General features: G+C 40.3%; 1 protein-coding gene across 3 annotated transcripts in view; it reads right to left on the bottom strand.

Annotated features, from left to right (window-relative positions):
• Nucleotides 1-14823, bottom strand: part of LOC113128635 (myosin-10-like) — a 51135-nt gene extending 36312 nt beyond the window's left edge. For 2 of the 3 annotated variants that reach the window (XM_026304101.1, XM_026304102.1), the window contains exons 1-2: nucleotides 11489-11833; nucleotides 5348-5504 (exon numbers count right to left, since the gene is read on the bottom strand). In XM_026304101.1, the coding sequence (XP_026159886.1) occupies nucleotides 5348-5504; nucleotides 11489-11833 (502 nt within the window). Of the gene's footprint in view, nucleotides 1-5347; nucleotides 5505-11488; nucleotides 11871-14645 lie in introns of those variants that run through there. The other variant, XM_026304100.1, reaches the window with a different exon arrangement.

The following is a 14823-nucleotide window of genomic DNA, read 5'->3' as shown; positions in this document are numbered from 1 at the left end:
GAAGTAAGGCTCATAATGTATAAAATAAGTCAGCCAGACATCATTTCATGGTGTCTAACAGCACTTCGATGACATATCCCAGCATGATGGGAGGAACAATAAGAAGTGATAGTAGAATCACCTGAAACAGTAACAACAACTATGAATTATGTTGATTTGCATTCACTTTTGCATGCTAACTGCACATAACAAATTATCACTATCCACATATTTGCTCACTATGAAAACACCTATTTCGATCCGTTCACAGTCAAACAGATTATATACAGTGGGTACGGAAAGTATTCAGACCCCTTTAAATTTTTCACTCTTTGTGTCATTGCAGCCATTTGCCAAAATCAAAAAAGTTCATTTTATTTCTCATTAATGTACACTCAGCACCCCATCTTGACAGAAAAAAACAGAAATGTAGAAATTTTTGCTAATTTATTAAAAAAGAAAAACTGAAATATCACATGGTCATAAGTATTCAGACCCTTTGCAGTGACACTCATATTTAACTCACATGCTGTCCATTTCTTCTGATCCTCCTTGAGATGGTTCTGCTCCTTCATTGGAGTCCAGCTGTGTTTAATTAAACTGATTGGACTTGATTAGGAAAGGCACACACCTGTCTATATAAGACCTTACAGCTCACAGTGCATGTCAGAGCAAATGAGAATCATGAGGTCGAAGGAACTGCCCAAGGAGCTCAGAGACAGAATTGTGGCAAGGCACAGATCTGGCCAAGGTTACAAAAGAATTTCTGCAGCACTCAAGGTTCCTAAGAGCACAGTGGCCTCCATAATCCTCAAATGGAAAAAGTTTGGGACGACCAGAACTCTTCCTAGACCTGGCCGTCCAGCCAAACTGAGCAATCGTGGGAGAAGAGCCTTGGTGAGAGAGGTAAAGAAGAACCCAAAGATCACTGTGGCTGAGCTCCAGAGATGCAGGAGGGAGATGGGAGAAAGTTCCACAAAGTCAACTATCACTGCAGCCCTCCACCAGTCGGGGCTTTATGGCAGAGTGGCCCGATGGAAGCCTCTCCTCAGTGCAAGACACATGAAAGCCTGCATAGAGTTTGCCAAAAACCACATGAAGGACTCCCAGACTATGAGAAATAAGATTCTCTGGTCTGATGAGACCAAGATTGAACTTTTTGGCGTTAATTCTAAGCGGTGTGTGTGGAGAAAACCAGGCACTGCTCATCACCTGCCCAATACAATCCCTACAGTGAAACATGGTGGTGGGAGCATCATGTTATGGGGGTGTTTTTCAGCTGCAGGGACAGGACGACTGGTTGCAATTGAAGGAAAGATGAATGTGGACAAATACAGAGATATCCTGGAAGAAAACCTCTTCCAGAGTGCTCAGGACCTCAGACTGGGCTGAAGGTTCACCTTTCAACAGGACAATGACCCTAAGCACATAGCTAAAATAACGAAGGAGTGGCTTCGGAACAACTCTGTGACCGTTCTTGACTGGTCCAGCCAGAGCCCTGACCTAAACCCAATTGAGCATCTCTGGAGAGACCTGAAAATGGCTGTCCACCAACGTTCACCATCCAACCTGACAGAACTGGAGAGGATCTGCAAGGAAGAATGGCAGAGGATCCCCAAATCCAGGTGTGAAAAACTTGTTGCATCATTCCCAAGATGACTCATGGCTGTACTAGCTCAAAAGGGTGCTTCTACTCAATACTGAGCACAGGGTCTGAATACTTATGACCATGTGATATTTCAGTTTTTCTTTTTTAATAAATTTGCAAAAATTTCTACATTTCTGTTTTTTTCTGTCAAGATGGGGTGCTGAGTATACATTAATGAGAAATAAAATGAACTTTTTTGATTTTGGAAAATGGCTGCAATGACACGAAGAGTGAAAAATTTAAAGGGGTCTGAATACTTTCCGTACCCACTGTATATATATATTTGTATTTATCAGTCGTACTCTGGTACTTTAGACACGTCTTTAAAACATGTTTAAGGATTAAATATGAAGAACTTTTTAAACAAAGAGTTAAAACAGCAGCAGTGAAATAGTCATTGCTGTGACTGGAACTATTTAGAATAAAACAGTTTTACAGGGATTTGTTACAGAGGAAACAGGGGTGCTCCTTCAATTTATGACTGAGCAGTTTCATTGTTCACAAACATCTGTTCCTGTACTTTTTTTGAAGAAAAAAAAGCATTTGGGAGAAAGAGAACAATAGTGTCAGTGAATGTAATTTTATATCTCATCCATATTTTTTTGAAACATGGTAGTGGACCACTTTTTCAAAAGATCAGCAAAAAATTCCTGTGTGCTTAATGTGCTCTGGTTTGGCTTCTGGGGGATGGCTAAGGTTGAACGAGCCTAAGATCAAGGCCATCGCTGTTTGCTGCAGACCTGATTAGTGCCAGGTGGGTCAGTGTTTGCTGAGAGTGTGTGACTACCAATCTCGTTCTATCACAGTCCTGACAGTACACACTCAAGAGTTTTTTAGCTGAAACGAAAGCAGTCTAATACAATGGTGCTGCAACAAATTGTCTATTATGAAGGTTATAATGGTGATTTTTTTTGTTAAAAGTGTTTTAGAGAGGTGTTAATTAAACTGTATGTCATTATGGCTGAGATATACAGTTCAAAAGCAGCACAGAGAGGTATTTAACCTCACTGATATAAATGGTGTGGACAAAATGTTACCAAATAAACTGCAAACTGAGCATAGGTGAGTGTTTGTGAACCTCATGTATCATAATTTACATTCTTCAAACAACTCAGTAATGCTGCTGACATGTGAGGCAGAGGGCTTTGTTCATTGTTGATAAAATAGACCTCTGAGAGAAATCAAAGAGCTGTGCTTTGGGCTAAACCTCTCTAAGCCAAAATGGATCTAGCTGGACTTGACCTAATGCCCTGATTAAACAACTCAAGAAGGGGGTCTTTCTCTTCTTCCACTCAAACAAAGGCCCCGTTTCACAACCACACCTTGGGACACTCTCATTGCTGTTGATCCATGTCCACTCTTGGAATCTATTGCAACTGCTGACATGACCAGTCCTTTAACACATGTTTTCATTCAAGCAAGCATCAGCATTTCCTTACTACACATTTCCAGATATGACAATATTAGTTTCTTGTACGTCAGTGAGTTCACGTAAGCAAAGCAATGAGGGCAATTATGTAAAGCATCTGGGCCAATAATCAATGACAGATGTGCAGTAGGTTCTAGAGATCTGCTTACACACCCTGTCTTTGTTAGGTAACACCTCATTTAACCTTCCATCTGAACGCTGACTGGCTTCACAGCAGGGTTTCAATAATTATCAGACTCCTGCAAGGTCTAGATCCCCTTCAGCTGTAAGTATGATCCACCAATCTGCTCAGTTCCAAAGGTCGTAAATTAGCAGTAACACATTATTTGTTTCAAGTGTTCATTCTTGTTCAGGTGGCAAATGACACTGCCAAGTCTAAACATGAAGTGTGAAGGGTCTCCCCTATTAATCACTAAAACCTAATTACTCATTCAGAGATAAGAGGGACCAGGGTTGGGCAATACGGTGACATGTGATGTCAGACAATATTAGTTTTTCTAGAAAGTCAGTTCACTATATAAAAAAGTTTCATAAATCAAAATGTATATCAATAGTGCTGCATAAAATTACAGACATCCTTACAAAGAATTCTCTTTTATTCTAGTCATATCGCCAAAGACACTGAGGAAATGTGTTGGTTTGTGCCACACTATTTATCTTTCCATTTCTCTTCAGCTTGGAGAAAAGAAAAACACCAGTGCTAACCTACACAGCTGAATATTTGCTTTTTATAACCCGGTTTTTCTCAGGACCACAGCTGCACAGCTGCAGGCCTCCACTAATCTCCAACCTACAAACCTCTTTTTAAACCACAGCTCAGTTAATTCTAACACGACCATATCTGCAAATGAGTTGGAGCAGCAGTGAAATAAAAAAAAAAAAAAAACAACAGGCCAGGCCCGTGTGCTCAGAGACAAGTAGTCTATGCAAGTATATATGCAGCATTTTGAAAGGATAGAGGTTATTGCAAGAAAAGATACTGACCAGCCCTGCCCCCATACACCCCTGTCCACAGCGTACAAGCACAGTGTGCAGAGAAAAGAGGGTGTGAGGAAAAGAGGAGGAGGTGAGGACAAGTATCTTAAGACTAAATGTTAGAACAAATAAAAATGGCAAACACTGCATAGAAAGTTTGAACATTTGTGGTTAAAAAAGGATTAAACCATCTTTGCAATAGTTACTTAAAGACTGTTGTTAAAATGAGCCAACGTATTATCAAGTTTCTTGACACTAATGAAACTTCCTTCTGTTTGCCAACATAAGGAAAGCAAAGCCTAAAAGGACTGATGGGACTGATCAGTTTGTCACCACCCCCACTGGTCGGCCCTCACAATCACACAAAAGACCTATTGTGGAGCACAATGGGGTCACCCTCTCTGTTCTCGCTGGTCTGATCCCAGTCAGTCACTGCTCATAGAGCCTGGAAGCCTGCCAGCCACCAGGCGAAGATCTTTGAAGACATCATCCAGCATGGACCGCCTTCACTTACAAAATTTCACGTTCCTAAAACAATGTAAACCAAACTGCAACAACTAAGGCAAACTGGATGTCACATATATCTGTGCCTTTCTATTAAAAGAGTAAATTGAGAGAAATCCACAAAATAAAGATCATCAGAGCAAAGGCAGTGGTCTTGCTTTTTGAGACATGCTTTGAAAGTAAACTAAATTAATAACATCCATTGCATAAAAATATCAATACTATATCTATACTTCCATGGTATTATCATCCAGGACACTTCACCATGAGCTTTTGGGTAAATTAATGTCGTAGCAACATGTATAGTTTAACAGATATATAGTCCCACTGATTACTGACCAAATCTAAATCATGATGTGGAGGTCAGAAATGTGAAACTGGCTAATGCCATCTGAAAGGATGCGATACAAGGATATAGGTATATAGGTTAACAGACAAGAAACGCAGAGTACCAAAGAACAAACTGGCAAAAATGTATTTCCTATATAAAATAACCATTTGTTTTTTCTATGGTTTATGCTCTTAATAGTGTTTAGTCTAATTCTCAAGGAGGAGACTTCCTAGCTAACTAAAGTCAGCAAGAGCAAAGACCATGTCATGTCTAATTTGCCAGAGGAATATAGTGAGTAAATGTCTAAATCCTCTAAAGGAGACACAGTAAACAGGGTGCAACAATGACAATTTCACAACACTCAAAAACAAGCCAAAATCTTACACAAAACCTTGGAAATCAATACACCTGAGATGTCAGGTAACGTTTAACTCCTGTATGTGAGGGAGACCGAGGTGCATAAGAACCTACTCAGACTTACCTTGTAGCATGCATCTGTATGCAGACTCTGAGATGGCATAGATGTGAGGGGGCATTTCATGCCTTTTTTTGCCTCTGTACATCTCAATGATGTTCTCTGAGTAGATGGGCAGGTTTTTGTAAGGATTTATGACCACACAGAAGAGACCAGAGTATGTCTGTAAAAAGAAAACATGGTTGACTGTCAATGCAACACAGCCTGTCACAGACAATATTTTATAATTGTCTATCATTTGTATGCAGTGACTGCATACAAATGATAAACACAAACTGACTGAGACCCTTTTAGTGCACTGTTATAAGAGTGGATGCAGGTTTTGCTACCTGTAGAGATTAAAACACAAATTATTATGGTCCTAAATATCTTGGTTTACCTTTTTGACTTATTTTCCTGTTTGCTTAATACATCCACATTCACAGATCATTCCACACTGCTAAGTATCTTACACTTTTAGGATTCTTATTCCACTCCCTTATCCCCCTCATATTGTACGTAGAAAGTCTCTATCTGCATTTTTCTCCACATTACCCTGGTGGCAAATTTACCCAGAAATCTTTTAACTGACAACAAAAAGCAGATTCAGTGGGTGGTGATGTTAATCCACAACCAAGTATCAGTTCCCCAGCTATACAATGCAGACAGACATGCAGTCAGACAGGCGAGGACAGGGTTAATCCCTGGCATGTCTGCTGCAGCAGCACTCCATTAACTGTGCAGACACAGTATACAACAGACACTGTCAGATTAGGGCTTTCTGAATCATGGATCACTGATTGAGATTAAAAGTCTTCAGTGATAAAATATATTATTGGGTACAGCCATCTATCCAGTCATGATTGTACTCATAAATAAGGTGAAAAGGTGTTAACACCTTTCTTGCACTTACTTTTTCCCTTTACTGACCTGTCCTGCCTCATACTACACACTTTATATCTTCTTTTTAGAGCAAAGAGCAGTCCCAACGTTCCCTCCCTGTTTTTTCAACCTTCTTATCTCTGTGCTTGGCTGGTCTGCAATCTTTTACTTTGTCTGCTGTACAGTGTGGGCTGCAGGCGGCACAGGGCCCATTAACTTTGCTGCTGAACTAGAACAATGGTTTCATACTGTGGAGCTTATAATCACATTGTGATATTACTGCAACAATCAACCAGGACTGGACAGTAATGCAATAATATGTCTAAATGCAGCTGTAACAAAACTGAAGTTGTATTATTAAGTTTCAGCATATTAATTAAGTCAAAGATCAAAGTATGTGTTATGGCAAAACAAAAACAAGAGAAAAGTAATTATGAATACTATAGCACAATTGATATTAGTGTATTCCATATTTCTCCAAATCAAAGTCACAGCACAGGTGCAAATTCAATTCGAACACTGCTAACGGTGCAAACTTATTAAAACTTATGAGCTTAAGAGAAAAGCTTAACAGAAATGCATAGGTAAGGGTAACACACTTCAGAGACGTCAGCGGTGGTGGTCATGTGGAGCTGTAGCCCACACGTATGATGAGGGTAGGGGCCAGATCACCAGATGGCCATCAATGCTCCCTCCCCACCTCTTCCATGCTCACACACTCTTTAGACACAGCTCTGTGCTGCAACCCAGTCACATAGTGGTTTAGTCTGGAATCACCAGCAGTGTTTGTCAGTTGTTCTTTATTACTGATGGGCTGTGGTGGAAGTAGTACTAGGATCCTTTACTTGGGTAAACCATAAATACTGCAGTGTAATAATATTCTGTTACAACTAAATGTCTATATTCTGATTTTTATTTAAACAAAAGTAAAAAAGTATTAGCAGTTAAATAAACTTGAAAAAGTCAAAGCAAAAGTAATCAATGGTACATCTCAAATTAAAGTACTTTACATTACTTAATCATATTTATTGCATTATTGTTCTCATGACTTGCTGATAAAGATGGAGCCAATATTGACATGTGCTTATAATTTGAGCTACTTTACATACTATTGGGCAGCCTGTGACATTCCACTGAAGATCAGTAAAGTTTTATGATTATATAGTATTTTGTAATAATCTAATCCAAAAAGTAATTCAAGTTACAAAATTAATGTAGTGCAGTAAAAGTACCATATTTTCCTCTTTAATGTGGGGAAGAACATACTCAAGTAAAGTACAGATACCTAAAAACTCTACTTAAGTACAGTAAATGTACGTAGTTACTCTTCACGACTGCCACACTGACTGTAAACATCAATTTGAGTCTGAGAGATGTACTGCAGGGCTGTCGGTATAATAAGCCCTTCACAGGCCCCCTAAGGTGGGCACAGCACCAGGCAGACAGATCAACCCTCTTTACGCAGCATGGGCCACAGTCAGTAGGGGTAGAGATGACTCAGCTGGCTGTCCTTGATGGTGGACCACAGGGGGTATATCTGGGGCATTAGTGGGGCTATGAGGGCAAAGGGTTGGACAGCTCAACAACCAGGCATAGCAAGACGTCAAGTTTTAGCTGTTAACTGACCAACGCGACTAACACAATTCACTCCTCTTGTTTTATGGCCTCTTTTCACAATCTCCACAGTGTTTAAGTCCATGTTCTGTTTATAATTCAGTATAGTATCAGTATACAGATATTTAGGCAGGTAGTGGTATCAAAGTCACAATTGTAGTACCATGACAATTATTGCTTATACAAACAAATAACATAAATAGCTGTAATACAAGTGAACCTTTGAGGGCTTCATGCAGGTTATTTTGATCAGACAAATAGGTCTGAGCTAATAAACACAGGCCTAAGCCCACCACCTAGGGAGAAAAAGAAGAACTCTGACAAAGCTGAAAGACTTCCCAGCTCTCCGGAAATATCCTAAGAAATGTCTGTGAAACAAACAGTGCTTAGCAACAGGGCCTCTCTCAGTGGGAAAATGGGAAGGATTTATGGGGTCTCTGCTAGTGCACAAAACAGCCTCCATTCAGATATAACTGGGATAACTGGGTTGTACCATGTCTTTAAAACCCACAAAAACATGTCAGTCAGCATCTTTGCTGACTTCACCAGCACATGAAGATATCCATTTTGTAACACATTATAATTCAAACATGCCCAGACTGACTATTCTCAGAGCTCTGTGTGTGCTCTAGATCTTGAGGTGCTCTTAATCTCACTCAACAGCGCTTGATTAAAATGCCAAACATGTCATCCCTGTGTGTTTTCCTGCTTACGAGAGGGAGCTAACCTAAATTCAGACGGCTCTGACAGCTGAGAAGAGTGGATGCTACACTAGTTAATGTAACAATGGGGATAAAAAGAGATTAAAAAACACATGCACATGCACAAAAATGACATTAATAACTGAATGCAAATAGAGTGTCAGGAATTATAGCAGTGGTTGTGGTGCCTTTGTCAAGAGCTCTACTAGTGTGTAGGTGAGGACAGGGGAGGGTGATGTTGCACAGAAACTGGGATGTGTGCATCACTCTCTACTTCTACATGAGCAGAGAAAAGGCAGCCAACTGGCAAAAAGAGTCCCAGTCAAGGCAACACCATATGAAATGGAGTTATAATTACATTATTGTTTTTTGGTTTTTTTTTTTTTAAAACAATGAGGCCCTGTGAAGCAATTACATGAAGAGAACTACTCCTCAGAGTAAAAAAAACAGGCTAATGTTTCATTTCTTGATAAAAGACATTCAGCAGAAGAGATTTGGCCTTCAGGTTTCAGACCCATGCTCCAGTGAGAGGCAGGCATAATGACAAGCTTCCCATACAGGCATTTACAGAAAGCTCTCAGTCTGGAGCTTCCACTCTTCCTCCTCTGTACCAACAAAAGGATGAGCACACACTAGCTTGCATTCAATAAAACATCACAGTGACATCATTACCAGTCCTCTTTTCTTATGAACCACTGAGCTGAACCATATTCTGACCAGCAAATGCACATATGGCGTAGGCTGTGCACCTATTAAAATGTTACTGACAGAAACATGTAATGAGCTCAGATCCATTTGTGTTTTGTTTTCCCCATTTACATTGTAATGCAAAAAATCTGATTATCACTTCCATCCAGTGCTTGTTGTGAAGGGTGGAAGTCATAAAATAGGAAATGTCTTTGTTATGTTGCTCTGATTTAAAATGTCACACAATCCTCAACAGCAGGACAGAAAAACATGCAGAGTCAGGAATGTTAAAGCAGCTGACTGACAGAGTTCTGCATACATGCAACTCAAAGCTTAAAACTATTGCTCACTAGCTTCATACTTGATCTTGATCTTTGAAAATAAATCAAAAATATGGTCACTTTGATGGAAAAGTGTGCCTGTGGCCCTGCATGGACTGGCTGTTAATTAAAGGCAACTTTTCTGATAGCAAAAGTGGAAAACATTTCAGTTATTTGAGCAGTCAGCTGTTGCTTATCAGCGAACACAAAGAACTCTGTTAAAGGCGGTTTGGTTACAGTGTGACTCAGCACAGGACTCTGCGGTGAGAGATGTGGCTGGAGTCACTTCTTTCTCCATTATAATCCCTTCGAAAATATTGAAAAACACAAAGATGTTCTTTTTATCTAGTCTCTATTTTGAACTGAATAAATAAAAAGTGATCTTGATAACAATGCTATAGCTATAGCTCTTGTAGGAAAAAGACAAGGACACATTGTACCCTGAAATTTGTTAGAGCACTTGCAGAGTGTGAATCTGGAACTGGTAACTAAATTTATAAAGAAAAGAAATGACCTATGATTTATGTTACAAATTTTCCTTTGGAAATTTTTGAATGGTCATGGCCACTGCTGTATGGTGGCAAACAACTTCTGGTCTCAGGAGATAGAAACAGACAAATCAGTCTCTTGGCGGGGAGCCATCAGTAGACAGTGATCACATGGCAAAGCTCACGCTCCTGCTCCTGCCTGGTCTCAACATCCTGCCCAGTGCTGACGTCTGCAGGGTAAGCCTTTCATTAATAAGACATTAACTTACCATGTCATCCATACGTTTTTAACTTTGTGAGACAAAAAAAAAAAAACTAGACTATATATATTTTAGACATCATGTTGGCATGCTCTCTCTTAGTTACTCCTCAAGAATTTAGATTTCTGGGTCTATTGTGTGTATTGTGCGTTTATATCTGTTAGATAAAGGTTACTTATTGATCATTATTTAACCAATTATGGTTTGGATAAATATCACATTTTGCTAAAATCAAGAAGAATAGTAAAAAAAATAAAAAATAAAAACACCAATCGCATTGTGAAGCTCTCTATAATATTTATCCCTGTAATTCATCACTAGTCACAAGTCTCCATCTATGTTCTGTGCAACACCACCAAGAAGCAGAGATACCACCTACAGCAGACTCAATAGATGATGAACAATTAGATGCCCCATTTATATATTAGTTATTGATAGAAGGTACATTATGGGGCATCAAACAAACTTTCTTACCAGTAAAATCTAGTTTAGCAAAGCTCAATTCTGTCTTTCTGATCAGGCCCTTAAGTCTGAACCCCTCGGACCATTCCTCCTCCCTGGATGATAAGCTCCATGTCTGGGCTATTACAAGTACGTATGTCAAAGTGGGTCACAATCACAGGGGAAATCACGAGCTAATGTAGGACATGATGGCTTTTTCATTGAAGGAAATTTGTTTCTTTGCTTCTTTAATTCAGAGACTCTAGTGTGAAATAAGAGGATTGGGTTAGAAGGAACCAGATTTGTTCAATAAGCATGCTAAATATATGGACAACAGTCATCTTAAACAAAGAATAGTATTCATAAAAAAATATTTTTTTAAAATACTCTCATCTTCCTGCAGTTGGGCATCACACTGCTGAGGATTGAGTAGTTTCTTTTTTAAAATCAAGATAGCCTTCCTGCCCACCCACATCACTGGGATGACCAGGTTATGAAAATATAAAAAGAGAAATCGTACAGCCTTTTCTAAAATTACCTTTTTCTTTTTCAAGAGTAAATTATTGTCTTTTACTGCAGAGCTGTCAATTGTTACTAAGGCAGTGTTATTATAAAACTTAATGTAATAATAACATTTGATCTTTCTATATGACACTGACAACACAACACCACTGTTGTCACTGTTAGGCTGACAAAGTGATATATATCTGACGATCAAATGGTCGTTTGTCAGGCCTTCAAAGAAGATAATTAGTCTTGCACTTCTTATACTCACATAGATGAGGCCAGAGTAGTAGCGGTCTTTGAGGTTGTGAAGCACAGATGCCTCGTTCAGGCAGGTGAGTTCAGCCATGTCCTCTACTTTGCTGAACTTTGGTGGGTTCATCTTCTGGATGTCATCCTTGTTGACCACCGCCTTCTTCCCATTCTCTGCCAGCTCCACCACCACCTCATCACCACGCTCTTCACGAATGCTAGCAACCTCAAAGCCATGGCGCTCTGATGGGATCCATACTAGCCTCTTGGCAGTCCAATCAGCCTGTGCGGCTGGATTGTAGACCACAGCGCGGTCCACAAAGAGGTACCGCTCCGGGTCATCTTGTCCACTCCTCTGTGACATTGCTGCTAGCAACCAGAAGCAGGACACACTAGGCCACCTGTAGTGCAGACAGAAAGTGTAATGTTCATCTGACCAATGTAAAAAGAAAAAGCACTACATTTAAAATTCATACAGATGACTGATGTCACTGCATAAAGCACAGATGAGATCACCACCGTGAATCACAGCTGCTCTGTAAAAGATCCTGTATTACAGTCCCTTTGCACACCAAACATTTTGACTTATCATACGAAGAGCACACGTGTTTCTAACAATATCTTAACAATGTCCCAGTAACACAAAATCAGGAGCCTGAAAGTGAAGCACCTGAATGGAACCATCACTAATTTTACTATTAACACCTGGACTTTAACTGTTGTGAAATTACAGAATGTCTTCAGTGAAGAATGTCTTCACAGGAACAAATTCATTCTGTGTTCAGAAGTTTAAGACTGGGAAAACATACAAATACAAAGACACCATCAATCCATCCATCATCTATACCTGCTTATTCCTAACCAGGGTCACAGGGATCTGCTGGAGCCTATCCCAGCTCTCTTTGGGTGAAAGTCAGGGGTCCACCCTGGACAGGTCACCAGTCCATCACAGGGCCACATAGAGACAAACAACCTCACACACTCACACTCACTCCTATGGGCAATTTAGAGTCACCAATCAACCTGACATACATGTTTTTGGACTGTGGGAGGAAACCAGAGTACAAAGACACCAATAAACTAAATTATATGCAAATAGTAAAGAGTTACAGCCACTGTACTATATTGTTTATTGCATTATAACTCGCCGGATAAAGTAGTCATTAAGATAAATTCTCTATTGAGGCATATGTCATTATATATCACAATATTTATTTAAATGTTTTCCCCATTATTTGTACAACACATTTTTTGCAAAATTGATTGTGAAATTGTTATTGTGGTGTGGTGTGCTAATGACTAATACAGTTAAATAAATATCTTACAAGGGAAATATTAAAGGAAAAAAATACCACTGTATAACAGGTACAGCAACCTCTCTGGTGGTTGGTATTTATATCATATCATGATATGTATCATCATATGGCCTGGGCCTGAATCCAGCCTGCATGGACTAAATCTAACTATTGGGCAGCAGCATAATCCCTAAAAATTTGAGCATTTCAGGTAAGGTATTGATTCCACTAAACTAAGGACAATGCAGCTATATATGGAAGCTGATGACAAAGTGCTTTTATGATGGCACAGCTTCTCTGTCGGCAGCTAAATCCATTAAACTGGAACACTTATAATAACAAAAACCTATATTTCCTCCATATCTGTTAATGCCATATTTCCTAATGCTTCCCTTCGGTTGAACGTGACTGTTTTATTGAGAGGATATTAAAGCCAAGGATTCAGAATACATCTGTATGTCTCAGCTTGTATCTCAATCAACACTGGCATCAGAGGCATCTGAATCCTCATCTCTTATGAACAGTGACAGAATACGTTCATGATAATGCACCTTTACACGAACCATTTCAGACCAAATGAGGAACCTTTAAACCAAATAAGTTAATCATCTGTATTATTATGTTGGCTTCAGCAGTGGTTATTTGTTGTCTTTCCTGTGTTTTAGGGAATCTTTTGACAGTGACAGGCTGGGGTGTGAGTGTCAACACTTTACACCTCCATCGCTGTGGAAAACCACCCACATGCGGTAAGTTTATCATATGAGCCTCTTCAAAAATTAATAATAATGATTATTTAATATTTTCAGACGTTATAGAACATCATTAAGCAATTAACATTAAGCATGTGATCAATTAGCAGATTGATAATAATAAATCGTGGCAGATTTATATGTGAGTGTCTTTATCCATCCATCCATTGTCTATACCCGCTTTTTCCTGAGCCAGGGTCACGGGGATCTGCTGGAGCCTATTGAGTGTCTTTATGCTTATACTATAATAGAAAACTCAATGTAGCCAATGCATCACTAATATTATTCGCATACATTTGCACAAACTGAGCTGAACACAGATCAGAGTAACTTTTTTTAAACCTGATGCCCAGTGTGAGCCATAACCCCGCAGTACCACCCCAGCCTGTTTCTTATCCATCTGAGATATTTAACCTACAAGCCCCATGCTTAAATCAGGCTCTGGTTAGACCCGAATCTGGGTCAGGTCACGGGATGGTGGATCTGTCCGGCTGCTGTGTCGCTGCATCCCCTCAGTCTGAGATGGAAAACTCTTTTCTTCCATCCCTCAATCGGCCCTGCACCAGGGAAGCGGCCCACCGCACCCCCGGGAGGACATTTCAGCAGGGAAGGGTCAAAAAATGCAATTAGTTGTGAAAATAGTCCAGTGAGGCCAAACAGCTGCATCGGCTAGGTTAGCTGCTAACGTTAGTTAGCTCAAAGTTGGTTGTTGTCGCTCGAAAAGATGCCGACACAGCACATTATGACCACATTAACACCGCCCGGGGTCTACACTCCAGCTCTGCGTAGTTAGACGGTGGAAAAACGTTTGAAAAATCACATATTTTCTGTGCTAATGTGAGTTTCAGGGCTGATGAGCCGCCTCCTCAGGCTAAATCCCATCATGGGTGTGGGTGGTCAGAGCCGCCTGTGTGGGGATGAAAGAGCAGACAATGACCGCACCGCTCCCGACACATAAACTTCTCAAACCTGCAGAACAAACGCCCCGTGGGGCTAAATCACCCATCATGACCGGCACACGGCTCACATTAGCAAACCGAAGCCCCTCCGTCGCACAATAATCCGCTAGCTAACGGTAACGGTAACGGTTCATCACTAAAACGACCGGCCCGGGCTTTTGTGCTGAACCTACCGCACACAGAAGACGAAGAAACCCGGTCCAGGTGTTTGATAGAGTCCAGCTGATTAACGCGATGGTCCTCCAGTTCGCGCTAAATTTGTCCCGTCTCTCGCCCGCGCTCTCATCAGCGGTACCACCATCCAGCACCCGCTCAACCGAACTCGAGCCGGTCTGGGAGGATGCGCCGCAC

This window comes from Mastacembelus armatus, chromosome 1 (genome assembly GCF_900324485.2).
Source record: "Mastacembelus armatus chromosome 1, fMasArm1.2, whole genome shotgun sequence".
NCBI classification, from domain to species: domain Eukaryota; kingdom Metazoa; phylum Chordata; class Actinopteri; order Synbranchiformes; family Mastacembelidae; genus Mastacembelus; species Mastacembelus armatus.
This window is presented reverse-complemented; position numbering and strand designations above follow the sequence as displayed.